The sequence below is a fragment of the Neovison vison genome, chromosome 8, assembly GCF_020171115.1.
Source record: "Neovison vison isolate M4711 chromosome 8, ASM_NN_V1, whole genome shotgun sequence".
In the NCBI taxonomy this organism is placed as follows: domain Eukaryota; kingdom Metazoa; phylum Chordata; class Mammalia; order Carnivora; family Mustelidae; genus Neogale; species Neogale vison.
Genome location: NC_058098.1, coordinates 124,711,188 through 124,730,023, shown reverse-complemented (window position 1 = coordinate 124,730,023; position 18,836 = coordinate 124,711,188). Strand labels below are relative to the sequence as shown.

Genomic DNA, 18,836 nt, shown 5'->3' with positions numbered 1-18,836 from the left:
ATTTCTGACAGAAGGATTCATCTGAGTTTCTTTGATTCCGAACGGACCAGAGATGCAAAGGCCATTCAGAGCCCCTGCTCAGCACAAAGGAACTTCGGTTACCCCACTGCAACGACCTAATAAAGACACTTGACATTGTGGGACCCCCTCCCCGAGCCCTGGCTTCCATCAGTACGGGGAGAAGGAGGGCCCCGGGGGTACCTCAGGGGGCCCCAGGGGGCTCCTGTGCCACCTCGAGACAGCGGGGAGTCTGCGCGGGCTATGCGCATGCGCAGGAGGTGCTCGCCACTCAACACACCCCAGGAGGAAGGAATGCTCCGATGCTGGATGCCGTGGATGCTGTGCCCCCGGACCAGGCCCTGACGTGTTGCAAGTGTGGACATCACCAGGGCAGGCCGCCGCGTGTTGAGCCCGGGGCAAGGTGCGCTATGCCCCATCCGGCATTCAGGCCTCAGGCTCCCCTGGTTTGTGCCCAGAGAAACGAAATCTCCCCCCAGAGCCTGGGTGGGGGCTCGAACCTAGGTCTCCGCAACTCCTGGCCCATGCCCCTTCCATCAGGCCCTAAAGGAACGGCTCTGTGAAAAGCCTGTTATTTGGGGCCAACAGACACTCTTTCTCGAGGTATTGATGTCATGAGAGCACAGAGAAGGGCGGTGGGGCCTCCTGCTCCGGGCCTGCCCGAGTTCCCAGAGTTGGGGGGACAACAGAGAGGGGGGTGAGCAGATGGCTCAGGGCCATGGCCCTCAAGGAAGCCTATCAAGTGGTCCATTCTCACATCTATCATGGGGCCAGGCTCACTCAAGCTCTTTGCTGATGGGCTGAGCAAAGGAATGTGAAATATGCTTATCAAATCTGCAAGCAGCACTGAACTCAGCGGCGTCACCAATACCCTGAAAGGGAACAATCCGACCCACAGTGACCTGGAGCAGCTGGAAAACAGTAACAAATTGAGCGGAACAGACATGAGCCCGGGTTGGTTTCCTCATCCGTCCACTAAGGGGACTGAATTAGACAATCCCTATGGTGGCAGGTGGTAGGAGAGGGGCAGAGATTCTGGTCGGGTGGGATTTGGAGAGGGCGGGGTGGCGGGGAGGTGAGGGGACATTCTGCCCTGCTCTTGACTCACTAGTAGCTTCAGGCTCTTAACCCTGAGTCTTGCTTTCCTCACCTACAAAGCAGGGATGGTAACATCTTGACAGCAAGGCTGTGACAATTCAATGAGAGAATCATATATCCAAGGCTGATATAGTCCGTCAAGAACTGCTAACTTCGGCGCCACACGCCCTGACCAGCACTGCTCCCAGAACTGCATCCCTCCCTCTTCCCCCTGCCCGCCCTCCCCATCCCCATGCATATCCCAGGGCCCCGCATTTGCAGCCATCACTCACTGCTACAGACAAACCCTAGCATCTGGCTGGTCGACCGCAGTGAGATACTCAGGAACACGGGCTCTCTGATCTTCCCAAAATGCAAAGCTGATTATATCACTCTGCAGAGCTTAAGCCCTTGCCGAGGGGGCTTCCAGGGGCCTCCAGGATCAAGCCAAGCTCCTTAGCCCGTGTGAAGGAAGGCCCCCAGGATCTGGCAGGCGGCCTTGGTCTCCTCTCCCCACTGCCTTCCTCCCACCCATCGCCAACAGACTGCACCAGGTGGAAGAGCAGGCTGCTTCCCTCCCCGGCATAGACCTTGGCATAGACCGTTTCTTCTGCCCCAGCTACCTCCCCCTCAGGTTGACCAGCAAACCCTTACTCTTCCAACCTCATTTCCCAGATTTCCTTCCCCCAGGCTCCCTCCTCTGATCCTCTGACTGAGGCCATAGGTCCTCTCTCCCCCGCAGCACCCCCTCCCCAGCACTGTAACTGCGAGCTAGTGTTCTAGACAGGCCATGAGCCCCTTGCGGGGAGGGACCATGTGTGTCTTAACCTCAGCACCCCCAGTGCCTAGACCAAGGCACCTAGGGTGAGGCAGGCACTCAAAATCCCTTGATGAGTGAATGTCACATAGTAGGTACTCAAAAAGGGAGTCCACACACACACACACACACACACACACAGAGGAACACATGCAAATCCACAGAGCAGCAGAAATATAACTGTGCCTGAGGTTTCAGGGTTGCTCTGATCTTTATGATTTCAAATCAGGAAACAGGATGACTAAAATGTACTTTCTAGGCTTAAAACACAATCATGTCGCTTTACATTTATGTAACTCTTTGCAGCTTTCAAAGCACCTTCACATTTGGTGGCCTGTCAGATTAGGTAGTTACCATCAGCCTCTCTAAACTTCTGAGGCTATGATTTGACCTAGATTTTAACACCGCTCACTGGATGGATTATTTTAAGCCACATACAACTTCTCATTCTGATGAGCTGGGCTGGGACGATAATAATCTCTCGCAGTTGTACAGTACATGGTAATTAACAAAGCATTTTCACATACATTGTTTCATTTTATTCTTCTGCTTTACAGCAAGCGGAGCACGTATTATTTTCTTCCATCACACCGGCGGGAACTCTGAAGCTCAGAGGGGTTGTCTAACTTGCAGAGATCAGAGAGCCAGGAGAAAAGGCTTTAGAACCAACATTTAAATCTTTGATTCCCAGCTCGAGGGTCTTTCTGCTGTAACACACCACTCTAGCCTACTACCCTCTGTGCTCCCGACGTGTGTCACTGTGTGCGTCACCGGGAAGCCACGAGCACACAGGCAATCCAAGGCAGAGGCACACACTGGCATCTGCATCCTGTCTCCGAGGCTCCGGCCCGGACACAGGACCCCTCCCCTGAAGAGATCTATGTCCCACCCGGAGCCAGCCCGCCAGATGTACGTGCTCCGTTCAGAACACACACCGGATGCTACCGACCCAGCATCCGCTGAGCAGATGTCTCAAGTTGGTGTTTGAGTGGAGGGGATGAACTCGCCGGATCTAGCCAGCCACTTGCCCAGACCCTCTGGGACAAGAAGCACGTACAGCCTTGGCCAGCTGGCTGGCTGGCCTCCAGGGATCCGTCTGTGATCGCGGAATTCAGTGAAACCAATTGGCCTCTCCACCAGGCCTGGTCCCAGTCTGGGCTGCCTGAGGCCCAGGTCTGCAGAGTGATGGCCGCAGGATACCACACACCACACTGCACACACGTGTGTGCGCGCGCGCACACACACACACACACACACACGCTCATGAGTGCCGCGTGCCAGGGCTGGCGGGGCGGGGGGATGAGGCTGCGGTGGGAGTGACCACACAGTGGCCCCTGGGATGGCTGCACACCCTCATACTTCCGCATACCCTCCAAAGCCCCTGGTGTTAGCGATCTCAGTCACCTCCCAAAGCTATCAGCCCTCTGTTTCAATTATTCAACAATATTCAAACATATTCATTGACCGCTTAGTCGGCTTCACACTGTACATCTGGATGAAAGCCTCCATCCCTCCCAAAAGGTCATGCTCCTGGAGGGCCCGGCCATGTCCTGTTTGGCTCTCCATGCCCCCACAGCTCCCGGGTACCTGCACACAGCATGTGCTCCACGAGTGCCGAATGGCTGAAAACGGTGGTGCTTGTGGGATTTCCCGGGTCCCCCCCCCAGGGCTGCAGGCCTCTCCCACAACCTGCGTGCCATGCTGGGGCTTCACAGCCTTCCAGAATAAAGACTCCATGAGCCACAGGCCCAATGCACAGCAGCCCAGCCCAGCCATGTCAACCTCTGTGGCCAGGCCAATGAGCATGCTCAGAAACATTTATCCAGCACCTACTGTGTACTGGATACAAAGATAAGCAAATAGAACACTCAGTTGAGAGAGAGAGAGAGAACACATAAAGAAGTACTTGAGTAGAGTGTCCCCCTCTGTGGACCCGAGCCTACCCCAGCCCTGCGCAGCCCACCCATCCCACCAGGGACCCCCTTTTTGGAAGCACTACAACACTACATAGGGCATGATTTTTTTCTTGGTTTACAGAGGGAAAGAATCCAGACGAAACCGTTCATAGCCACATGACCTTTGTGAACTTTCTTAACCTCCCCGTGCCTCAATTCCTCACCTCTGAAATGGGATAATGAGAGGAGATGCCTCCAGGGCAGCCGTGAGGATTAAGTGAGTTAATTGCCAAGCCAAGCAAACTCCTTTCTATGACCTTCCATACTGTGCAAACATTGCGTGGGACGATTATAAGTAATATCCCTAATTGCCCTGTGGCTCTCCACAGCAGGGCAGGGCCAGGCCGAGGTGCCAGAGAGGAAGGGCATCACCTCCACTTCCCCCTCATCTGGGATACCCACGGCAGCCTGCCCTTTCCTGCTCTGTAGAGCTGAGCTCGGCTATTCCCGCCCAGGCCCTGGGGGACACGCTTCTTGGCAGGGAGGGGCTCCATCCCCAGCCTGAACCCTGAAGGCCTGAGGGACCCACACCAGAGCCTCTGAAGGCAGCCACAGCCTCTCCCAACAAGACTTAGGGCTTCCTGTCTCTGGTTTCAGTGTTGCATCTATACAATGTGTAAAGGGAAGAGGGACCTCAGGCCTGCCTGTTCTTGGGGACCCAGAAATAACCTTCCTTCCACACGCCAGGTTCTCCGTGGACTTTCAGGCCACACCTTTCACACCCCACCTGTATTTTCCACACTCTCGCCCCGTGGATCTACAGCACGAATGTGCAGGCAGGTGAGTAGATAAAGAGATTGCTAGGTAGGTAGTAGCAAGCTAGCTAGTTACCCAAAGTGAGTCCCAAGACGAACAGAATACATGCCAGGCCCCTGTGTTAAACACACACCATGTCAAACTCTCATTTCCCTGCTCAGAGGCCACATGGGCGAGTCACACAGCAGAGTCCAGATTCAAACACAGGCCTGTCTCCAGAGTCCCAGTGACGCCGCTCACAACTGTATCAACAGCAGGTTACCTGAGCCGGACACGCACAGGTTACCTCCTTTCCCCGCACCGCACGGAGTGCACACGTTTGATGAACTGAAGGTCTCCGGCGACCCCGTGTCCAGCAGGTCTATCGGTGCCATTTTTCCAACAGCCCTTTGCTCACTTCATAGTCTCTGGGTCACATTCTGGTAATTCTTGCAATATTCCAAATTTTTACTCATTATTATTATTATATTTGTCGTGATGACCAGCGATTACAACTTGCTGGAAGCTCAGAGGGTTGGCATGTTTTAGTGCTACTTTTAAATGAAGGTATGTAAATTTCTTTAGACGTGTCATTGCACACCTGATAAACCCCAGAAGAGTACCAATGTAACATATATGCGTTGGGACGTCGAAAAAAATTCATCTGACTGGCTTCATTGGGATCCTCGCCTTAGAGTGGTGATCTGAGCCAAGCCGGCAATCTCCCTGAGGTACGCCTGTCCTGTCTAACTCAGAGAACTTTAGAGCATCCCAGCACGAACACACAGGTCCCCATCAGCGCAGGGGTGGGCCCCGTGTGCTTCACACACCTGCTGCATGTGCCCAAGCATCCTATCAACTCCACTGAGCTAAAAATGGATGCACCCTTCTTCCTAGCTGGGCTCCTGAAGAGAGAAGGGGAACGCAGCCTCTTCTGTAACTGCTTGAATGTACTAAGAGGGCTGCTATTTCAACAACCCCTGCAGTGACTATTACAAAGCAAAGAGCTGGCCCTCAGCGATGGTGTGTGGGCATCTGAGTGTAATGAAGGCAGAGCGTGCCCGAGCAGGCAACAGACCTATGGACCAGCAAGAACAATGGAGAGCGGAGCTGGGAGAAGCCCACCCAGGGTGCCCCCAAGCCTGTGTACTGCCCGCAGGAAGTGGTGCGTGCCCAAGGGAAGTTGGCACCTGCCAGGCCTCTGGGGTGGCCTTGGGTGAGGAGGGAGAAGCCCGGCCACGGCACTGGCCACACACACATTCACACTCAGCGCATGCATACGGCACACTGGCTGTGCTCCCCCAGCATCAATCCACACCCCTCCTGTCGCTTCTACTCCCCAGCTATCCAGGAGAGGCCTCCCTGCTCCAAATGATAGGCATGACCTATAGCTTCCTACCCCCTCTCCTTTACTAGGCCCTCCAAGAATGTTTATTTGGTTCATCCAACAGACCTGCGGAGCCCTACTATGTGTTGGTACTGGGGAAGGTACTTGGAAGGAAAGAGAGGAAGAGGAGAAAAGAGAAACAATGCAGGAGGGCGGGAGAGAGGCATGCAGGTGGGAAGGGAAGAAGGGCAAGCAGCTGTGTGGCCACGGCACTGTCTTCACAGAAGAGTGTGTGTCTGGAGTGTGTGTGTGTTGTGTGTGTGCGCGCGTGTGCTGGCCTTGTATGTGAATTCTTTTTTTTTTTAATTTTTTATTTTTATTTTATTTTTTTTAAAGATTTTATTTATTTATTTGACAGAGAGAAATCACAAGTAGATGGAGAGGCAGGCAGAGAGAGAGAGAGGGAAGCAGGCTCCCTGCTGAGCAGAGAGCCTGATGCGGGACTCGATCCCAGGACCTGAGATCATGACCTGAGCCGAAGGCAGCGGCTTAACCCACTGAGCCACCCAGGCGCCCCTGTATGTGAATTCTTACTGGAGATGAAGCGCCCCCCAACCTCAACCCCAGGGCAAGAGCATGGCCACACTGAGTAAAGCATTCTCTGACCATCCCGACGTCCAGTCTGGACCAACACCCTTGAACTTACAGCAGAAGCACCGTGGGCAGGGCTGTGGGCATCATGGCTTTATGCGGGCGGGAAGGCTGGGGGGAGCCTGCCTGAGTGCCATGGCCCTGGAAGAGCATTCACTGGCTGTGTGACCTTAGTCAAGTGACCCTACGTGTCTAGGCATCCATTTAGTCGTTCAGAAGATCGAGTGCTGAAAAATACAGCCTACCTTATGGAGCAACCCTACGAGCGAAAATAAGAGCGAACTAAGATCACGCGAGCGCAGAGCTTAAAGTAGCAGCTGGCAGGGAGTCAGCACTCGGCGCATCTTGGCTGTTGTGTTTCTGAGGCCGGAGGAAAGAAAGCGGGGAGCCGCACGATCGGGGGCCCAGCCTGGGGCTTGGACTCTTGGCCAGGCGCTAATTCACATGTGGGGATCTGAGGAGGCCCTTCTAGCCCCAAGGTGGGAATGCTCTTGGTCTCCTTTCCTGCTCCCTCTGTTCCCCCTCCCCTCCCCCCTGTGCAGGGCCCAATACCCCACCCAGGCTCCTGGCCTCCCTGCTGTCACCTCCCACCCATCTCCCCTAAGGCCACCTCCCCCTCCCTCCACTGTGGCCACATTTCCCCAGATGACCCAGCCTGGTGACAACCCCAGCGCTCAGCCCCCCAAAACCTGCATTGTCCCAGAGTTCCCCGCTTGCTCCCTCCCCGCCCAACATACGGACAGCAGGGTAGGGGAGGGTGCCGGACGAATGGATGCTGGGCAGACGTCTCTGTACACTCCCAGCCATAAGCGAGCTCCTTGGCTCTCGCCGCTGGCTCTCACCACTGGCTCTGCACCCAGCCTGCCTGATCGAGGCCCCGGGCTGTTCCCCTGTGGAGGGTCTTACCCTCTCATTCTCCTTCCAACCCTAGCCACAAGGTACTTCCTGAGCACCAGCTCCAGGCTAGTCAGGCCCCGCCCTCCGGGGGCAGCAGTGGGGCTGGGTGTCGTCCACACTGGTACTTCTCAGATGCCCTAGAGAGAGGCCTGGCTAAAACAAGGTCTGCTGGGCTCCAGCCCCACAAGCTCTGATTGGCATTTCTTAACCTTTCCAGGTGCCACCAGTGTTCTCAAAAGAACCACGGGTCCCCTCCAAACCGTAATTCAAGGCAGACTGAAAGCAGCAAGGGCTTTGACCAGAGAGGAGCGGTGAGAATCAGGGAGAGGGCCCACCAGGCAGAGGAAGGAGCATAAACAAAGGGCTGGCGGTTCCAGGAAGTACCACAGTGGAAGGTGCGTGAAGGCGTGGCCGGGAAGGAGGCTGGAAGGGCACGTGGGGCCCAGGGCCAGCGGGTGGCCACACCCCTTCCCTCTGGCTCACCAAACAGTTCCTTAGTGCCAGGTGCTCCGGGAGACTCGGCCAGGCTCCTTGGGCGGTAGCCCAAGACCATTTTCCCCCTCCGTGGTGACATGGCACCGCAGCCCCAGGCCTGGCTTTCTCCGGCTGCCGTGGGAGACTGACAATGTCTCTACCCGCCCTCCACTGAGGCTCCCTGGGCGGCTCCCAAGGCAGCTCCCCTGAGCTGCGGAAGCCAGCCCAGAGGGGCTGGGGAGGTGGGCCAGGTGAGCCAGTGTGCGCCCGGTGGGCGTGGGCAGCTGGGGAGGAGCCCTGCTCTATCAGCACTGGGATCTGGGGCCGGGTATGTGTTTGTTGCCGCATGAGCCAGAACAGTTACTATGGGTAGATAATAATAGCAATCGTAATCCCTCATAATTGGACCAGACTTTGCTGTTTGCAGGGCATTTCCATGCCCATGACCTCATCTGACTTCCCCAACCACCCTGTAAAACAGGCACAGCTAGAGTTACTATCCCCACTTTACAGCTGAGTAAACGCGAGCCCAGATGGCCTGAAGTCACATCTCCAGGAAGTGGCAGACTCAGGCCTGGGACCTGGGGCTTCTGACTCTGTCCAGGGCTCTTTCTCGATCTTGAACTGTCAGAACAGAGAGCCTGCTCTGCCGCTCTCCATGCGAGGGAGCCAGGGGCTCTGGTATCTAGGGCAGCACTGGTAACGAGAGAAGCTTGGCCTGACTGTCCCCACCTTGCCCACCTGCGGGCGGTGGGGGGGGGCGGGCAGCTGATCACCAACTGCAAGTGTACGGACACAGAGCTCTGTCAGCACGAGTCCAGGCATCAGACCGGGTAGGGAGCTCAGGGCCACCTAATCCAACAGAGGAGCAAAACAGACCCGACCAGGGGAAGGGAATTATGCAGAGCCACAGGTGGCTGGCCGCAGGTGGCCCCGACTCTGTGTGGGCCGACTGTTGCCTGAGACAGGAGTAGCTAGGAAGGCCCAGAGAATAAACTGGACTGCCTGTTCTTTTTCTGTGGGTTCAGAAAGAAGGGGACCCACAGCCCCTAGGAGCCTGGCTCAGTGGACCACGGCAAGCACTTTCTCCCCCACCTGCTGGGTATACACCCTCAACTAGGGCATCCCGCAGGACTCCAGGCTGCGGAGGCAGGTGCCAGGGCTTCGTGCGCACACCTGCATGTCTCCACACAAGGACTGATCCAGCGGGAAAGGTTCTGATCCAGCAAGCTCTCATCTGGACCCAACACTGGGTAGCTGGGCTCAGCTTCCTCATCTGTAAACGAGATCCATCTGTCCTTGTCCCACTTATTTCAAGGGTTGTTCCTGAGAGCCAACTGGCTGGAAACCACTCAGAAAACAGAAACAAGCTGCAAGGCTGAGGGAGCCCAGGAAGGAGCTGAGCACGCGTGGGGGCGCATCAGGGAGCATGAGCAGGGGGCGGGTCTCAGAGCTGTCCCCCATGGTGGGCAAGCAGATGCGATGCTCCTTGCAATGTCCAGGGGGCCCATCTCTGGTGCCAGGTGTCCACTCTGGTTCCAAAGGACAAACTATACCCCCCACCTAGCATCGCCACCCCTCCCTCCTGCTCAGGAAAAGGGGAACAGGCAGAGGGAACTGTGGGGACCAGGACACAGCAGACAGGACACCCCAGAAAGGCCTATGGCTGGCACAGCTTCCCCAGAAAGGTGGTGGGGTTTACCATCTCACTGACAGAGAGTGAAAACAGAGTCTAACTGTTGGGGTTCAGGGCAGCTTTGCCTATAGATGGACGCAGCTTGGTGAGGTCTCAGGCAGCCTGTCGTGGCCAAGCAGGGATCCCTAAGGGGCTGCTGGGATCTCCTTTGATTCAGGTCCGTCCTGGAGTTCAACAGAGGGTGATAAGCTCACCCCGCAGGGGGCTCGGAGAACAAGGACGTCATTGGCTCCATTCATGGTCAGAAGTGACGCTCAGAGCCCAGGGTGGGGGTGAGGGGCAGGAAATCACCATCTCCAGGATGACTGGTGTCACCGTGTGCCTGGCGCTCTGAGAGGGGGAGCCCTCACGTGGTCTCCTAGCTACGGAGCCTCCCCAAACTTGCCTTTGGCCTCGTAGAAGCAGAGGCAGCTAAGACAGGTCAAGGACCTCCTGAGGATACAAAGCTGGTAGATGCGAATCCAGAAAGGAAGCTGGGTTTGGGGACACTTTGCCAGGCTGCCCCCCAACACTGCATACAGACCCGGGGCTTGAACCTCTGCTCAGACACCGGGGGAGTTAGAAAGCCTGGATCCCAGAGCGACTGCTTCAAATTCCCGATGTACCCCCAGGACCGAACGTCTACAGCCCATGGCCCAAACAGGGACACAGCCCTCCCCATGGCCCAGTGCGGAGACTGAGCTGCACGATCCAGCGCTCAGCATGCCAGGGCTGTCGCCAGGGCTGTCATCAGGGCTGTCATTACCTGGGGAGGGCCCCTCCCCCCTGCCCCTCCCCCTTCCCCTCCCACGGCGGCGGCCAGAGGGTCCCTCACCTTGCGGTCCTCCTCCCGCTCCGGAGCGGAGCTGCTGGTGTCCCCAGGGCCGCTGGAGGGCATGGCGGGCAGCTGGGCGGTGGGAGGCAGGCTGGGGCTGCGCGGGGCTGGGGGGCTGCTGGGCTTTGGGGAAGGAATTATCGTGGTCTTTGTCAGCAAGAGTTAGAAGTTAGACATAGATCCCGGTGAAACTCTGCCTCCGGCTGTGGGGTGTGGGCTTCCAGTAGCTCCACCTGTGGGGGAGACAAGAGGGGTTAGCAGGGCAGGGCACCCCCAACCCCCAACCCCGGGCCCCATCTGACACCCACCCACCGCCAGTCAGCCCCACGCGACCCCGTGAGGCCTGTTCCTCCGAACTCACTCCTCTTCCCAAGCTCACCGGCAGCTCGGGCCAGCCTAGCCCGCCAGAGAGCCAGAGAGCGGGGGAAACTGAGGCCGACTCAGCTGGCAGGGTCCTGCCTGGCTTCCCTCAGGGCCTCCTCCTGCCTCCAAGGCACCAGCAGTCTCCCCGGGCCTCCGCGTTGCTGTGGTACAGTGGGCGCCACTTCTGGGCCTTCCAGCGGCCTCCTGCCTCCTCCCTTCTCTTCATTCACGTCTGTTCTCTCCTTTGAAAGCTTCCCGCACCCTCCCTCCCACCCAGCCACCCCCTGGGAAATCCCAGAGGTCCCCAGCCCTGCTACATTTTCCTTCTAATCTGTCCTCCCCTCACGCCCCCACCCCCACACGGCTCCCACCACGTGGAGGAAGTGAGCAGCAGTCACAGGATGTAGTGAAATGAATGTCACCTCACTTCAGGACCAGCGTCTGGGCCCAGAGAAAGCTGAGGTTGAACTCCAGCTGCGGCCAGGCTAAAGGCCTAGGTCTGCAGTGCTGCTGAGAGGCCGTCTTGGTGGGGAGAGGCCACAGCCCAGGCCACGCTACTCTCCCCCCCAACTCCACGAATCGGCCCCATTTGCCTCGGGAAACTGGGGGGCTCAAGGGGGGCCTGCACACCCACACAGCTTAATTTTAGGGGCTTTTCATCTTCCCTGCTTCAGGTGTGGGCCTCAAGCCAGTAAAATAACAAAGCTCCTGCCGCAGGCCTCAGCTAGGGGTGGGGGTGTTGCGGATTCAACCCCCCCCCCCCACAGACACTGAGTTCTCCGGCTCCCCACCCCCCAGGAGGAAACTCGGGCCAAGCCCCTGCCTCCAGTGCACCCGCCTGCAGGGAGGGGATTGGCAGGAGAAGGAAAGTGGGAGGCAGCTGGATCTGGGCCCACCCACACCCTTCCCCTTCCAGTTCCCGTTCTGCTTCCCCGGCTTCCCCTCCCTCTTGGGCTTCTTCTCCCATCCCCCTCCAACCAAGGCTCCCTGGAAAACCAGGCACTGGAGAAAGCACAGGCTTGGGTCTCCCAGGGGTGCAGCCCCTTCCCCAGGGAGGCACTTCCCTGGGAGGTGGGCTCTGCCTCCTGTGTGGAGGGGGAGGCTGGAGCTGGGACGAGCCTCCTTAGGGCCTGGACAGGAGGAGCTTTAAGTTAAAACCTCACCCGGCTGAAGGGGCCCCAAGCCCCACAGGTGAGCCCTAAGGAAGCTCCAGGTGCAACGTGTGCTTCTCAGCCCAGCACGGCACTGGGTTCCATGCGCGCCCGCTGCCCCGATACACGGATACACGCGTGCGTGTCTCTCCAAAGAGAGTGTTGCTTTCGGCATCAGAGGCGGTGCTAAACCCGCCTGCCCTCCTTTGGGCAGCTGCTAGTACTCTCACTCTCCCTCGTTTACAGTTTACAGTGGAACCTCAGGCTCAAAAAGATGAGGATCAGTCTCTACTCCAGAGGTCAAGCACAGGCTTGAATCCAGATCTCTCTCACTAAAGCTCTGAGGCCGATCTCTGGGAAGCTTCGTCCCCCAACTTACACCAGCACCCAGAAACAGCTCTCAACAGTCCATGGGAGAACTGGTCCAACCCAGAACTCCATGAGGCTTCCCTCCATTATGGGCTGGCGACTCCCCTTCAAACCCACACACCGTTTGTTAGCACAAACAAGTCCAATGACCCCCTCACCCCCCACACCAAAACCTTCAAAAGGATGTGGAAGCTAAGAGAGGCAGAGTCTGGTTGGAGAGAATATTGAACCTGGCGTCAGCAGATGTGGGTTCTAGTCCTGCCTCGGGCTTCCGGCCCTCAGCTTCGTCATCCATGAAATGGGCAAGTTGGATGACATAATCTACAAGGCGTCCTCTAGCCCTGCCCTGCCAAGCTGTTGGAGGCGCCGAGGGCAAAGGGGAGAAGCAGACAAGGCTGGAACACCCTCAGGAGTCCCAGGGCCCCAACATGGAGTCCATGAAGACCAAGAAGGCACAAAGTAGAGGCAGATAACCTTCTGCCAGATGTTTGTCTCATTACTGCCCTGTGGCCTAGAAATATCCAGGGAGCTTCTGTGAGGGGAAGAAAAAAGAAAAAAAAACTTTCAGAGAACCCCTGATTGCCAATGAGAAGAGGAAGGAAGTAGGAGGGAAAAGCAGAACATCACAAGGCATTGACCCTGAGGGCAGACACCCCGGAAAGGAAGGGAAATGCTCTTTCCCTCTCCCCTCCCTCCACATATCCCCCTGATAGTTGAGCGGTGTGTGCTCACCTCAAAGCAAACTCAGCTGACCCGGGTCAGTCTGTAGGTTCCTCAGAAAGTGTTTCTCAGAGTCACCCCGCGTCACTGAAAACCATCCAGCATATGGCCAGGCGGGCCATGCGCTGCACAATGCTAGGGGGCCCATCGTGGTGGCCATGGTCCAGGACTTGACACAGCGCTTCCCAACTGGCCTCAGAAGCTTCCTTCTCTCAAGCAGCCCTACTGCTGGGAGAGACCTGCCCCGAAGCCCATGGTCCCAGCACAGCAGCCTGCGTCCACCGTGATGGTCCTTTGCCAAGCATGGCTCTGCTGTTCCTGGCACTGAGGCCCCTTCTCACCCACACCAAGGGCTGTACCACAAGAACCACCGCCAAAGAAAAACCCACGCCAAGAACCCTACCACCATGACAGGTAGCTTTTATTTCCTCCTTTATACTTCTAGTGGCCACAGGGGCCATAAATAATGTTTCTGACAATAACTTTCACCAGCGTTTAAGGAATCCCATCATAAAAAAGTCTTGGTATCACACCTGACACTATCACCATTATTACTACTCCAGTTGCAAAACTGTTGTGGAAAAAGGACTGGGATTTTGAATATGCACACCCGGCTTCACTACCTTCTAAATCCAACTTGGTAGAAAGCTTTTTAAGAGACGTACAGTCACATGAGTGGGCGGAACACAGAGGAGACACCACCAACGAAATTCTGGGGTCTGGAAAGCAGACTTGTGAGGGCCAGATTTCAGACAGAACTGCTTTCAAATTAAAATCAAATCAAAACAAACCTCATTTGTAACAAGAATCCTTAAAAGATGGAGGCAATAGCACCGGGCTATCTCCCAGGGCAGGGGTGGAGAGGACCCATGTTGAAAATAAAGTAGACTGAATGAAAGCAGGAAAAGCCCTAGATCCCCTCCCCCAGAAGTCTGACAGTTGACCCTCCGGGGAGCACAGAACCCAGGGTCTTTGCACAGAGCTGACGGGAGCAGTGGAGAGCCACAGTAATAGATCAAAATCAAGGAGATGAAGGTTATTTTAAATACTGGTGTTGCGTGCCCCAAAGCTCTTCCCCCACTGGGCCCCTCGAACCCTGCTAGCCAGACTCTCACCTTCTTCCCCTCTGGAGAATCTTGCCAGTCCGAGAGGAAAAGCCTACAGATACAGGTGCTGCACCCAGAGCCCAAATGGTGTCCAAATGGCTTGTGTGGGCCAACCGGTGTGGTCTGCCAGGAAACAAGCCCACCATCATGCACCAGAGCTCCCAGTCCCCTCTTCTTAATCCTGTACAGAACAACCAGGGACCAGCAGACATCTGAGGGAGGCCTCTGACTTGGAAAATAGAGACAAGAACAAATAAACCAAACCAGAGCAAAACTTGGGAAAGACACGCTTCGTGCACAGAGAAGATACTACATTCACAAAGCAAGGACAGGGTACTGTTTAAAACAAGAGCAAAAAAGAGCTTAGAAATACCAACCATGCTAGTAAAGACGCAAAACTCAACACAAAGGGCACCAGAAAAAGAATGAAAATTGGAGAGAATGGAAAAGAGAGAACTGGTCCAGAAGTTTCCATATGTAAAAAGCAGGTGTCGCAAAAACAACAACAACAAACAAAACGGGAGAACGTTACTGATGAAAGAGTGCAAGAGAATTTTCCAGAAGTGAAAGACACAAGTGGCCCGGTTGAGAAGGCCCACTGCATGTCCGCACAAGGGAGGAAAGCAGACCCACAACAAGGCACATCACTGTGATATTTCAGAACAGTGGTGCGAAGAGCAGATCCTACGGACCTGCACAGAGGGAGGAAAGGGTGACATACTGAGGTTCAGGAGTCAGAATGGCTTCAGACTGCTCAACGTTAATGTGGAAAGCAAGAAGACAAAGGACCCGGTTGCCTGGGTGGCTCAGTGGGCTAAAGCCTCTGCCTTTGGCTCAGGTCATGATATTGGGGTCCTGGAATCCAGGCCCGCATTGGGCTCCCTGCTGAGCAGGAAGCCTGCTTTCTCCTCTCTCTCTCTGCCTGCCTCTCTGCCTACCTGTGATCTCTGTCAAATAAATAAATAAAGATCTTTAACAAAAAAAAAAAAAAAAAAAAAAAAGAAGAAGAAGAAGAAGACGACGACAAAGGACCAATACCTTCAGAATTCTTAAAATAATTCTCCCATTAGAATTCTTTACGCAGCCTAATCATTTAGGTGCAATAGTAGCATGAAGTTATTTTCAGATACTCCTTTCTCTGGAACTGCGAGCAGATGTCCTCTAAGACACCCGAGACAAAGGAAGGGATTCTCCAGGATTAAGGTGAAAAGAGGTCAGATGAAGCCATCGAGAGCCACTGCTCAGATCTAAGCACTGTGACTTAAGAAGTACTGTGGCCGCCATGCCCAAGACCACCAAAGGGTCTTTTTAATCCGACAAAACCACAGGTGCTCCTCACTGTTCGCAGTCTGCCATCCAAACTCGGGAACGGAACGGATTCGGATACTGACAGGTACCTGTCCTGGACCATGTGCTCCAGGAAGGGGAGTAAACCAAACAAGAGGAAGACACGAGATCCAGAAAACAGGAACTCCAACCAGAAAGAAGGCAAAGGGAATGACAAGGAGGACCGCAAAAGGAAGTCCCAGAATGGCCGCTAGGACATGTTGCCTGCCCAGACAGCGGAAGCTGGAAAACTGGAGCCAGAACATGTCCTACGGACGTGACTGCCCTTGCAGAGAGCCCGCCGACAGCGCTGAGAAGGTGAGGCAGCAATCGGCAGAAGGTGCAGAGAAAATAAGGCAGATGGAGAAACAAGGTCGTTATTAACTTCCGGGGGAAAAAAAAGAAAGGAAACTCTTGCAGGATACTCTAAGGCCTGGCTGGGAACACAGCTGCATTCGTTGATTTAACAAATACTTGTGTGTCCATAGACATACATATGTAATGTGTGTGGGTCTGTATGTGTATATATACATATATATACATGGAAACTTCCTGCCACTGCTGTGACAAATTACCACAAAATTACCAAAAAAATTACCACAACATAAATTTGCTCTGTCACAGGTCTGGGAGTCAGAAGGTCAAAACGGTTCATGTCACCGGGCTACACATCAAGGTGCTGGTAGGGCTGCATTCTTCCTGGAGGCTCTAGGGAGAATCCACTCCCTTGACTCTTACAGCTCCTAAAGGCTGCTCACATGCCGGGGCTCCTGGTCCCTTCCATCTTGGGAGCCAGCGACGGCCAGGCCTTCTCTCACCGCCTGACTCTGTCTCTGCTCCCGTCCTACCTCCTCGGTTCATTTCTAAGGCCCCTCCTGATGATACCAGGCCCACCCAGAGAATGCAGGATGATCTCTCCACCTCAAGATCTTTAACTGCAAAGTCCCTCTAGCCACATAAGAGTAACATATTTACAGGTTCAGGGGACGAGGATGTGACAGTCTTGGAGGGGGCGGAGCACTATACGACCTCCAACACACGTATACATGCGTACAACCAGTGTTTTGAAAAAACGCTGGTACGTGCCCTGAAGAGTAGGCCCACCACAAGAACGATTTGGGAGTGGATAGGGTGGCTAGGTAAGAGAGCTAGGATCTTATTTGCTAAATAAGAAATCAATGGGAAATGTCTAAAATGGAAGGGTCAAAAATATGCACATTCCTTAGAAACCTGAGCTGTAAAGTTGCTAGAAGAAACAGCTCAAAGCTCTGAGAAGAGGAAGAGGATGGGAGCCTCTCTCTGGCGAAGAGACACTGGGACCGCCTTCTTAAATGATATGCGTGTACTACTGTGAGGAAATAAAAGAGAAATTTTAGGAAGACAGAAGGGGGGATGGGAAGGCGGTCTTACCCCTCCCCCACTGCAACCTTCTGTTGGGTTCAGCTTCCATCCTCCTCTCTGAGCGCAGCTCAGCCCTTCCACCTCTGTCGCTCTATGAAACCATCACATCCCACAGCATAACCATGACCAGAGAACTCCTCACACCCACACAGAGTTCCATCACGGGCTACAGAAGTGGTACCTCCCTCCCTGCCCTCCCACCCCACCCCTCCCCTCACCAAACGTTGACTATCTTCCAGGAACATCACTTCCAGCAGGTGCGGCCCAGGCACGGGGTGCTGCCTCCCAAAAGGCATCTGTGCCTGTCACGGCTGCCTACGTCCCTAACCACGACGCTGGCTCACTCAACAGCCCACCTCAGCCAGAGACCCACCGTTCAGCCATGGCGGCCACGTCACCTGCCACGTCACCGCCCGCCCCCACCCCCGCCCCCACCACATTGTCCCCTACCCCCACCCCCCCCATCATTCCCGCCTCCCCTCCCCAGGCGCAGATCATTCCAAATCTCCCCTCCAAGCACGCCCCAACCAGTCCTGACACTGTCACCCCACTGTGTCACCTCAACTAGGGCCTGCACAGAAGCAGTCTCTTCCAGAAGCAAAGCCAGCATTGCCCCAAGCCTAAATCCTTGCTCCATCAGGAACATTCCTAATGTCCTCTGCCTAAAAGCCCCTTCGACGCCAGGGCAAGCCCTCCATCTGTCCCGCTGAGAACCGCCTCACCATCTCTGTAGCGGACCCCCTTCCCTCCCCGCATCTGAAGTCTGCTTTCCCCCTCGTGGACTTTGCTTGTTTCCAGCTGTCTGGTGGCCTTTCCCCTCCCCACCAGCCACAGTGGGGTGTCTTTGCTCTCACTCCACACCTCGTCCCCTAACCCTACCCCACCCCACCCCCTCCCGCAGAGCGTCAGCACGTGACTGGGCAGGGCCAATCAGACGCCTCCCGGGACCCGGTGGTGCAATGGAAAGGCTCAGGGGTAGGATGGGAGTCAGGAGCTGCTGCCCGCGGGGGAGGGCTTGCCCGAGAACAAAGGGCTGAAGACAGAGGGATGGCAAACTGTGGTCACTGCCTGGGTCCCCGCAGCATCTCGCTGTACCCGAAGGCGGGGCATCTCTGAACCTCCAGGTCGTGGGAGCCTTTCCGTCCCTGGGGTGTGAGTGAGTCTGCGCCCCGCGGGTGACAGTCCTGACTCATATGCCAGCCTCCCGAAGGGCTTCTTCCTGCGTGGGTTCAAATCCTGACCTGTTTCCTCCATCAGCTGTGCGGCCTGGGGCAAGGCGGTGGCCCACAGCCTCAGTTTACTCAGCTGTAAAAGGGGGGTAGTGACAGGAGCCACTTCCCGGAGCTGTTGTGAGAATCTAAATGAAATGCATCGCACGTGCTTACAAGAGTGCCTGGCACGAAGAAAATACGCAATACATTCGAACAACTGTTAGTCCCTGACTAATCCAGCCCACAGTTTTTTCTCCTTTCTTGAAATCCCCCGAGTGCCTGTGAGCCTGCATCGCCCAAACAGGATCTTGTACTTAGGAAGCTCCCACGATGTGCCAACCCCTGAGAACAGAGCTTTACGATGTCAACATCTCGTTGATCCTTATGCCTCACTCCGACCTTTTGAAGCGGGGACTACTTTTTTCGAGTTTCCCCGATGAGAAAAGGGAAATACAGAGAGGTTAACAAAGCTGCCCTAGGTCACGATTAAAGGGAGCCAGATTCAAATCCAGGTCTGTTCTACCCTGAAGTCCAGAGTGTTCCATTCCATCATGTCCTCTTACAATTAACCTGTGATTGTTGCTTTGGGCATAAACTGGTCGGAAAGCAAAGTTTCTGGTTAGCCTCCCTTTCCTGCCTGTGTGCAGTGGGGACAGGGGTAGGGGTGGTGGTAAGCAGTGCAATCTTCTAATCATAGTATCTGGTGCCCTGCCCAACGAGTCCGTCAT

General features: G+C 55.4%; 1 protein-coding gene across 2 annotated transcripts in view; it reads right to left on the bottom strand.

The window, feature by feature from the left end:
- DNMT3A (DNA methyltransferase 3 alpha) overlaps positions 1 to 18,836 on the bottom strand; it is a 96,468-nt gene that overhangs the window by 60,207 nt on the left and 17,425 nt on the right. Inside the window, exons 1-2 of one of the 2 annotated variants that reach the window (XM_044261961.1) lie at positions 10,841 to 10,877; positions 10,462 to 10,694 (exon numbers count right to left, since the gene is read on the bottom strand). In XM_044261961.1, the coding sequence (XP_044117896.1) occupies positions 10,462 to 10,524 (63 nt within the window). In that variant the 5' untranslated portion in view covers positions 10,525 to 10,694; positions 10,841 to 10,877. Of the gene's footprint in view, positions 1 to 10,461; positions 10,695 to 10,840; positions 10,878 to 18,836 lie in introns of those variants that run through there. The other variant, XM_044261959.1, reaches the window with a different exon arrangement.